We start from the raw sequence: 10815 nt of genomic DNA, 5'->3' as shown, positions 1-10815 counted from the left end.
GAACTGCTCTCAAGAGAGCCCCAAATGTTTCTGTGGAGATATATCTGGATTACTTGGAGTCCCTGTGGGACCCTTGGCAAGTGTACATACTCATTAAGTGCTACATAAAATTGATTTTACAGCACCTGAAACTTCCTCAGAAGCCAAGATAAACTCTCAGCCTTGATGAGGACCAGATGATGGGGATGAAGAGGCTTTTCACATGAACTACTCTGGTCAGTCATCCTCTCATATGAATTTAGAGGTCTGATCTCTACCAGAATCCTCTTGGGCCAGAGCATTTCTCTGGCAGTTACTGCCTCATCTGGGAATATCCACAGCTTGCAGCAAAACTAAACCCTATCTGGAAGCTGACATCTTGTGTGTCTGCATTAAGAATTTTTCTCTGGGAATGATGTGTGTCTTTTGTCCTTTCTAAAAAATACATTTTCAGTACAGCTGCCGTTCGATCAAAAATTTTAATTGTGATTAATCAGATGAGTAAAATTTTGATTGCAGTTAATCACATTTTTAATTGCTGCCCAGACTGAGCTGCTGAATATCCCCTTTCACCACTGTGGCACTAACTGATAGTGGGGATATTCAGCCCGTCGCCTGGTTAGCTAACTGGGTAACGTTAGGACAGCTGTTGCTGGTTAGCTAACTGGGTAGCAGGCTAAATACTGGGCAGTGGTGGGAGGTTGAAGCCGCCATTTTGAACTCAGAACTGGTATGGGCAAGACCGACTGGGCATTGTTCCTGCCTGTCTTAACAAGTTTCAAATTTATATGATATACCGACAAATTAGCATACTATTTAGGGTAGACCCAAGGATAGGGGCGGGGGATTATACCAAGCTCACAGTGGTCAGCGTTAATGGTATTAACTTGTGTGTTAATTGCAAGTGTTAATGGTGATTAATCAACAGAACTAATTTTGAACACTTAAGTCCATGAGACAAGGGCATAGATCACTGCCTCATGTTCCAACCCATCTGATCGCCTGAAATCTAGCTGGAGGTTTGATTCAGCCTCCCAGTGCTTACCTCCGACTGCTGGCCAGCTCCCACCACAATCAGCTTTCCATCATCCAGCCCCACCAGGATGTGGCTGTTCTCTTTAGTTACTGAGACAGAGTGAACCGGCACTTTCATGGGTAGTGGAGACACCGCTGGCTTCAGGCTGGTCACAAAGTAGACAAAAAAAAAAGTGTTAATGATAATAGAGATAAGGAGACACATCTTATAAAACAACCGTTTTCTCAGGCTGATGCCTTCACAAACAAAAACGTGAAGGGCAAGCCTGTAAGGTGCACCTAAAAGGCGTTAAGAGCCAGATTCTATATATATGACGCCTAAGAAAATCTGTGTGGAACTTAGTTTTGCCTAAGCGTATTCTAGAAGATACGCGTGTCATATATAGAATATGCTTAGTCAATACCATTGCGCCTAAATCTGCGTACGCCCATTTACACCAATTAAAACCTGGTGCAAATCCCGGCGTATAGATTTAGGTGGACTGCATCGTATTCTATAATTACTTTACACGTTCAGTGAGCTTTTGGTAAATTTTTTAACATCCTGACCTGGACATGCCCTTCCTGATGTACAGTGGTGGAAATAAGTATTTGATCCCTTGCTGATTTTGTAAGTTTGCCCACTGACAAAGACATGAGCAGCCCATAATTGAAGGGTAGGTTATTGGTAACAGTGAGAGATAGCACATCACAAATTAAATCCGGAAAATCACATTGTGGAAAGTATATGAATTTATTTGCATTCTGCAGAGGGAAATAAGTATTTAATCCCTCTGGCAAACAAGACCTAATACTTGTGGCAAAACCCTTGTTGGCAAGCACAGCGGTCAGACGTCTTCTGTAGTTGATGATGAGGTTTGCACACATGTCAGGAGGAATTTTGGTCCACTCCTCTTTGCAGATCATCTCTAAATCATTAAGAGTTCTGGGCTGTCGCTTGGCAACTCGCAGCTTCAGCTCCCTCCATAAGTTTTCAATGGGATTAAGGTCTGGTGACTGGCTAGGCCACTCCATGACCCTAATGTGCTTCTTCCTGAGCCACTCCTTTGTTGCCTTGGCTGTATGTTTTGGGTCATTGTCGTGCTGGAAGACCCAGCCACGACCCATTTTTAAGGCCCTGGCGGAGGGAAGGAGGTTGTCACTCAGAATTGTACGGTACATGGCCCCATCCATTCTCCCATTGATGCGGTGAAGTAGTCCTGTGCCCTTAGCAGAGAAACACCCCCAAAACATAACATTTCCACCTCCATGCTTGACAGTGGGGACGGTGTTCTTTGGGTCATAGGCAGCATTTCTCTTCCTCCAAACACGGCGAGTTGAGTTCATGCCAAAGAGCTCAATTTTTGTCTCATCTGACCACAGCACCTTCTCCCAATCACTCTCGGCATCATCCAGGTGTTCACTGGCAAACTTCAGACGGGCCGTCACATGTGCCTTCCGGAGCAGGGGGACCTTGCGGGCACTGCAGGATTGCAATCCGTTATGTCGTAATGTGTTACCAATGGTTTTCGTGGTGACAGTGGTCCCAGCTGCCTTGAGATCATTGACAAGTTCCCCCCTTGTAGTTGTAGGCTGATTTCTAACCTTCCTCATGATCAAGGATACCCCACGAGGTGAGATTTTGCGTGGAGCCCCAGATCTTTGTCGATTGACAGTCATTTTGTACTTCTTCCATTTTCTTACTATGGCACCAACAGTTGTCTCCTTCTCGCCCAGCGTCTTACTGATGGTTTTGTAGCCCATTCCAGCCTTGTGCAGGTGTATGATCTTGTCCCTGACATCCTTAGACAGCTCCTTGCTCTTGGCCATTTTGTAGAGGTTAGAGTCTGACTGATTCACTGAGTCTGTGGACAGGTGTCTTTCATACAGGTGACCATTGCCGACAGCTGTCTGTCATGCAGGTAACGAGTTGATTTGGAGCATCTACCTGGTCTGTAGGGGCCAGATCTCTTACTGGTTGGTGGGGGATCAAATACTTATTTCCCTCTGCAGAATGCAAATAAATTCATATACTTTTCACAATGTGATTTTCCGGATTTAATTTGTGATGTGCTATCTCTCACTGTTACCAATAACCTACCCTTCAATTATGGGCTGCTCATGTCTTTGTCAGTGGGCAAACTTACAAAATCAGCAAGGGATCAAATACTTATTTCCACCACTGTAGATACCCTAATTAATAACACAAAATTAGTCACTACCAACATCCATGTTCTTAAGAAAAAGTTGTCCCACAGAAAATAAGTAAAGACTCCCAGAATTGTAATTCTTTGGTGTTTGCCAGTGTGTAGATTTAGAGCAGCCAGTAAGACAGCAGCTTCCAACCACGATCAGGTAAGGTCTTATAATTCATCATGGCGGCCTAGTGGTTAAAGAAGCAGGTTGAGAACCAGGAAAGCCAGGATTCCAATCCTACTTCTCCCACTCATTCTCTTGTGATCCTGGGCAAGTCATTTCACCTTCTACTTCCTCTTGTTCAAAACTTACATTGTAAGCCCTCTTGGGCAGGGACCGACTTACTGGATCAGAACTGTAAATTGCCCGGCGCTGAAGAAGACTCTCTTCGGCTGGCGGGGTTTGGGGACCCCCGCCAGCAAACAAAGTACCTGATGTGGCGGTGCGGTGGGCAGCGACAGCAGGGGAGGGTTGGTGGCAGGAGGGGGGTTCAAGGGGATCGTTGACAGGCCAGCAGGGGGGTCCAATGTGGTGGTGGCAGTGGCTTGGGGGGCGCAGCTAAACAGTGCCCCCCCCCACCTCAGGCTCTGGCTCCCCCTCCCGGCGAGGTCTGGCTATGCCCCTGTTTGCTATAGGTTCTGTGACTGTTTTTTTGTGGAGATGTGTATTATTTCACAATACGCTTGGTACTGACTGGTTTATGTTGCTGTTATTGAGGTGGCATGAGATTCAGATGTGTGTTTTTGTACAATAAGTTTATAGGGGAACAAAAGCTTGTTGACACTTTAACGGCTCCCTACATCAATCTACTTGAGCATTCTAAAACGTTCTATCCCACCATATATGAATTCTTATTCGTGTCACCCTCCCTGTTACTACCTCCTTCACAGAAATAAGCTCAGTTGGGTAATGCAAAAAATTACTTTGCCTCCCCCTGGAGAAATTCCTTCTTATATCCATGATAGGAAAGAAGACATTTCTTGGGCTCCATGCTATCACAAATTCAACTGGATGGGGTGGGGAGAAGGATGTTACCTGTTGAGGTCCCATATGTGGAGAGTGCTCTGCAATGTACCCAAGACTACGAATTCCTGTGTGACATACACGGCAGTGACTTCCTCATCCAGAAGCGCAGAGGCCAAGTGTTTGCCATTCACAGAGTACAAGTGCACAGCGAACTTATCCTGAAAACACAATATGAGGGGGAATGGCAGGTCAGTAAAGAAACATCCAGCTTGAATTTGGAAATCAATATCATTACCTTACTGGCTCATTGCTGGTAACACCATAGTTAGAGAAACAGCAGAAAAAAGATGAAGAAAACAAACCCATTCAGGATTTCATCTGTTAAGTCATGCACAGAATTCAGGCAGTCCTGAAAACACTTAAATTCACTTCTGGCTACTACACCTTCAAGTACCACTAATTGTTGTCAAGTTGATACAAGTCAACAGTTCTGTCTAGGACTGTGGGTCAGCATTTTGTTCTACCCCAATGGAATGTTGGAATGAAATTATTAAGGATGTGCGTTCATTTGAAATTAAGTGAGAATCATCAACAACATTTCATTTTGTCTTTAACTTGAAAAGGAAATAAATCCCAGAATTGTGGTTTTTTTTTCCTGTGCTGTCAATAGCATGCACAACAGTGTGGACTATTGAGCTATTTATCAATAATGTGCCCAGTGCTAAACAGAGCACACTACTGATGACCCTGACCCTAAAATTAAAAAAAAAAAAAAAAAAAACTAAACAAAAATTTAAAAAATCCAATACATGACACAAGAAACTAAACAAAATGTGTATATTTGGCCTGCACATCCCTAGAACTTTTACGTGAGGTAAAAAAAAAAAATCCCTGTCCATCTGGGGGCAAAATAATCCTCTGAGAATTTAACAAAACAGGACCAAATTTGGTATTTTTTTTGAAGGGGGGGGGGGGGACAGTGACACACTGAAACTGGAAATAGGCTAGAGAAATAAAACACCCCCCCCCCCCAAAAAAAAAAAAAATGGCCCAATGACGTTCCAGCAGCTGCAGCATAGAAACTACTACTACCGAGTTCATTTCTACCTCTCCCAAGTCTATCTCTTTCTTTCCCTCCCCCTCCCCATCTATCCCTGCTCCTCCCTTTCCCTCTTCCACCCCTCTTCCTTCCCTGTCCATCTCTTCCTCTCCTTCTTCTGCCCCCACTTTCCCCATCCATCTCCTCCCTTCCATCACCTAATCCTCAAGTCTTTCATCTTCTTTCCCCCTCTCCCATTTCCTCCCTGACTCCAACATTTCTCCATCTCTTCCTTCCACCTCTCCCCATCTGACATTTCTCTATCCTTCCGTTCTATCTAGTACCCCGAGCCCAACATCTCTCACACTCTCTCCCCCCCATTCTACTCACCCCACCCCACCCAGCAGGCCAGCATCTCCCCTCTTTTTCCCTCAACCCTCTTCAACCAAGTCTACCTTTAATTAGTTTCAAAATTTGCCGTGCTGCAACAATTCACAGGCACTGCCCTGCCACTGGACCAACATCTTCTCTCTTTCTACTACGCGGCCCGACCCAGCGGAAACAGGAAGTTACATCAAAGAGGGCAGGCCACCCAAGTAGAGAGAGAATGTCTGGCTAGTGGCAGGGTAACGCGTGTGAATCACTTCTGCCGAAGCACAGTAAGTTTTGAAACAAATTAAAGGTATATTCAGGGGAAGAGGGTTGAGGATGGGAGGAAGGAAAAGGGGAGATGCCAGCCCGGGGGGGGGGGGGGTGCAGCAGCAGATGCCGCTGCCTTATTTATTTAAAATATTTATATTCTGCCTAGAAATAAGTGGATTACAAGAGCACGTACATAACCCAATTGTAGTGCCATTTGGGCCACCTCCTCAATTAGCCTCATTATTGGGCTGCCCCTGCTCCCAGCCACACACATAGACAGATGCAGCGCACCCCTTGAGGGTCCAGGGCTCACCTGGTAGGAATCTCCCCTCTGTTAGTCTCAGTCAGTCACTGAATGCATGGCACCTGGTATCACAAACTGCCCCTATACCCAAATGCTACCCCACCGTAACTGCCTCGCTAACCCGCAAGCTGCCCATACTCCTCCTCCAGCAACTTCCTTGCCACCCCAAAAACTTTCCCCAACCCTCAAATATTACCCTGTAACTGCCCCACCACAAAATTATCCCACTCCCAGAAAGAACCCCCTTCCACAGGACCCTAACCACCTACAAATGCCCAACCCCCCCAAACTATCCCCAACTGCCCCATCATAAAACCTACCCCTCCCCGCAAATGCTCTGCTATCCTTCAAACTGTCCACACGCCTAAAAAAAATTAACGGTTAACTGTCTCACAATCCCGCAATAAGTCTCTCCACCCAAAACTACTCCCCACATAAATTACCCCACCACCCCCAGCTACTCCCTACAGACATAACACATGGAGAGAATACACAACAGACATACACACATAAACATACACACTACAAACACACACATATCCTATATAATAAAACGCACCTCCAACATTCTGAAGCTGACTGCATGGCTGAGGCATTCCTGCTCTCTATCCATCTCCTGAATTGACATCACGTACTTCCGGGTTCGTCACAAGCAGAAGTGACCAACCACAAGAGGTTTCTCGGCTTCAGAATGTTGGAGGTGCATTCTATTAAATAGGATTGGTCAGTTCCTTGAAGCACAGCCAGAGCTCAGCGTCCTGCACAGTAACGCTCAGACACCAGAGAGAGGGGGAGGGCTGACACCAGAGAGAGGGAGGGAGGGAGGGAGGGGGGCCTGACACCAGAGAGGGGGGGAGGTATCTCTGTCACACACACTCTCTCTCTCTCTCACAGTCAATGTCTTTCTCTCTCTCACTCTCACACACTGTCTCTCACACTGTATCACATTCACTCTCTATGTGTCACACAGTCACTCACACACTCTCTTGGTCTCATACACTCAGTCTCACAGAGAGTCTGTGTCTCACACATACTCTCTCGCACACACTGTATCATAAGTACATAAGTAGTGCCATACTGGGAAAGACCAAAGGTCCATCTAGCCCAGCATCCTGTCACCGACAGTGGCCAATCCAGGTCAAGGGCACCTGGCACGCTCCCCAAACGTAAAAACATTCCAGACAAGTTATACCTAAAAATGCGGAATTTTTCCAAGTCCATTTAATAGCGGTCTATGGACTTGTCCTTTAGGAATCTATCTAACCCCTTTTTAAACTCCGTCAAGCTAACCGCCCGTACCACGTTCTCCGGCAACGAATTCCAGAGTCTAATTACACGTTGGGTGAAGAAAAATTTTCTTCGATTCGTTTTAAATTTACCACACTGTAGCTTCAACTCATGCCCTCTAGTCCTAGTATTTTTGGATAGCGTGAACAGTCGCTTCACATCCACCCGATCCATTCCACTCATTATTTTATACACTTCTATCATATCTCCCCTCAGCCGTCTCTTCTCCAAGCTGAAAAGCCCTAGCCTTCTCAGCCTCTCTTCATAGGAAAGTCGTCCCATCCCCACTATCATTTTCGTCGCCCTTCGCTGTACCTTTTCCAATTCTACTATATCTTTTTTGAGATACGGAGACCAGTACTGAACACAATACTCCAGGTGCGGTCGCACCATGGAGCGATACAACGGCATTATAACATCCGCACACCTGGACTCCATACCCTTCCTAATAACACCCAACATTCTATTCGCTTTCCTAGCCGCAGCAGCACACTGAGCAGAAGGTTTCAGCGTATCATCGACGACGACACCCAGATCCCTTTCTTGATCCATAACTCCTAACGCGGAACCTTGCAAGACGTAGCTATAATTCGGGTTCCTCTTACCCACATGCATCACTTTGCACTTGGAACACACTCTCTTCTCTCACACTGTGTCTCACATACGCACTTAGACACACTCATTCTCACACACACTCTCTCTCTCTCACAGACACACTCACACCCAGACTCACTCTCTCTCTCACACACACACACTTGCACATTCACTCTCTCTCTCACACACAGTCACTCTCGCATACACTCTCTCAAACATACACACTCCGAGGAAAACCTTGCTAGCGCCCGTTTCATTTGTGTCAGAAACGGGCCTTTTTTACTAGTGTAGATCCCCTATGGGTGAGGTTTAGAGCAGATGGTAAGAGTATGTAATCACGGTGTAAAGGCCCCACACTCAACACTCACCAATTGAGGAAACACAGAGAAAAATAAGGAAATTCTATATTTGGTATGGTGTGCAATTCAAGATGTTAATAAATGAATTTCCCTTGGTGATGGTTCAAATTTTACCAACGATGACAATATTGCACACTAGACTTGAAATTAACATAATTTATTGTGCAAAGTGTTTCTTTAAAAATTCAATATATAATTGTAATAATTTCATTAATAAAACAGCTGTTCAATTGTATTAAAATATCAAATGTAAAAGATTTGTTTTCCCTTCAGAACAAACAGTAAAACATTTATAACCTGCAACATGTTTTTCCACTTTCAGAAGATGTGTACATCTTCAATAAATTGACTCACATCTACTGACATCTTTCACTAAACAAATCAGATAAGTAATACAGTTGTTTATGTTCTCTATTCTTCAAATTTACTTTAAACAGAAAGTCTTAATAAAGAAATTGATTCTTTTTCTCAATTTTTTCTCTTTAAAGATCAAACCTCCTCCACGTGGATATGCAAACACGTCTCTACCTTCAGGTAAGTATTTTTAGTCTCTGAACCACTGTAGGTGTTTGTACTTAGCTGTTTTGTAGACCTTTCTTGTATGGGGTTAACTTTGGTCTTTCTTTAACGTTGGTGCACTTGTTGTTTTGATGTTGCCAGTACCTTGGTTCAATGCTGCCAGGGAGCAGGAACCCGGAACTTGAGTACCTACTACTCTATGCTTTGAAGAAAATCAAAAAGGCAAAACCCTATCCCTGTCTAATTCATCAAATCAATTCCTCTTTTGCTATAATTTCCAACTCATTTCCCTATATGATTGTTCAACTTATTTCCCTAACTAACTTCCCAAGTAAATAAAAATATAATTAATTATCCCTGTTCTACTCCCTCCCATCAACAATGCTCTCAGATTTTTTTACATTAACAGAACTACTGAGATAGTTAAACAAATTCAGAGATTTTTAAAATCTCCCAAATCAGAACAGCTCACAGCTATTCTAAATCCACTGTATTTTAAAGTCAATTTGATTACTTTTTCTTTTCAAAGTAATTTATTCTGAGGTTCTGCAAAAGTTTTCCAATTAATAGTGTCTCACAGAACCCACTTTAGAAAGACAGCATTAAATGTGCACAGCAGATGACACATTATTCATAAATACTCAGTGTGACAAATTATTAGCTGAACAAGCCACCCCAGCTTATCAAATTGAATAATATTGTTTGATAAATTAAATTATTTTATTATTAAAACAGCACCTTTACCATACAGCTCTCAACCACAACTCTAAAAGCCTTAAAAGACGCGGGAGGCTTTTAAAATTAATTAATTAATTAAAGTCACACTCTCAACACACCAACAGTTCTTAAAAATCACTTAATCCATTTTAAAACAGACTTTTCCTCACAGCTGACCAGAGACCATCAACACAGATCTATTCAGCATCAAATCTATCTCCCAACTGCCCAGCAAGCCGTTGCCAAGGCAATCAGGCCAGCTTGCTCAGCTGTTCTCCCAGTGATGTCACTTTAGAACCCTCTCCCTAGCTCTAACCCTCAGCACACACACCCAGGTAAAACCCCTTTTAAAGGGGACACACTCTTATTTTTTTTATTTTTTTCCAACCCTTTACACTAGTATATATATACAGCTTACAAATAATTACTGAACTGTGATGTATTACATTTTCAGTTATTCGAATATATATATTGTTTCCTTTATTGTTATTTATTTCTACTGCCAAGCCTACTGGCTAAATGTTACAACATTTCTGTGGTGAGGGTGGGCCCAAGCTTGCCAACTGGGCTTAGCCCCACCCAGCAGTGGCACATATCTGAAGACTCCCGACATCTCTCTCTCGCCCCTCTTCCGAAAGGCATACTGGTGTCTCAACTCCACCTCCCCTAAACCACAGTACCTTTTAAAGCCTTGCATTTCTTCGCTGGAAGTGAGCAGCGATTCATAACCGTTGCCCATGCTGGCCCTGAGTCTTCCCTCTGACGCAATTTCCTGAGACCAGGTCAGAATGAAGGCTCTGGGCCGGTGTGTGCAGCGGGCATGAGTCTCTGTTTACTGCCTGGAAAGAAATGAAAGCTGTAAAATGTATGGAGGGGTGAGGGTGGGGGTGAGATGTCAGGTGTGTGTGTGTGTGGGGGGGGGGGGGGGGGATTCTCTGGTCCACCCACTTTGTGCTCAGTTCCACCCAAAATTGGATGCCTGGCTATGTCCCTGCAATGTTCTTATTGGTTGCTATGTGAACTACCAGCTAGTGTCTATTGCCATGGGCAGGGACTGACAAACTAGACACAGGCTCCTAATATTTATATGCTCAGGAGGACTCAGAAGGTTAGGATTCAACAAGTTTTTGCATTAATGTCCAGAGGGCAGAATGATAGGGGCTTTAAACTCAGAAAAATGTCCTATCTATAGTCCTTTA

At 44.1% G+C, this 10815-nt stretch overlaps 1 protein-coding gene across 2 annotated transcripts in view; it reads right to left on the bottom strand.

The window, feature by feature from the left end:
• NBEAL2 (neurobeachin like 2) overlaps positions 1–10815 on the bottom strand; it is a 492927-nt gene that overhangs the window by 6999 nt on the left and 475113 nt on the right. For both annotated transcript variants that reach the window (XM_030196875.1, XM_030196883.1), the window contains 2 exons: positions 4225–4373; positions 1025–1160 (listed from right to left, as the gene is read on the bottom strand). In XM_030196875.1, the coding sequence (XP_030052735.1) occupies positions 1025–1160; positions 4225–4373 (285 nt within the window). The remainder of the gene's footprint in view (positions 1–1024; positions 1161–4224; positions 4374–10815) is intronic.

Source organism: Microcaecilia unicolor, chromosome 1 (assembly GCF_901765095.1).
Source record: "Microcaecilia unicolor chromosome 1, aMicUni1.1, whole genome shotgun sequence".
In the NCBI taxonomy this organism is placed as follows: domain Eukaryota; kingdom Metazoa; phylum Chordata; class Amphibia; order Gymnophiona; family Siphonopidae; genus Microcaecilia; species Microcaecilia unicolor.
Note: the sequence above shows the minus strand (reverse complement) of the source record. Positions and strands in the feature narration are given on the sequence as shown.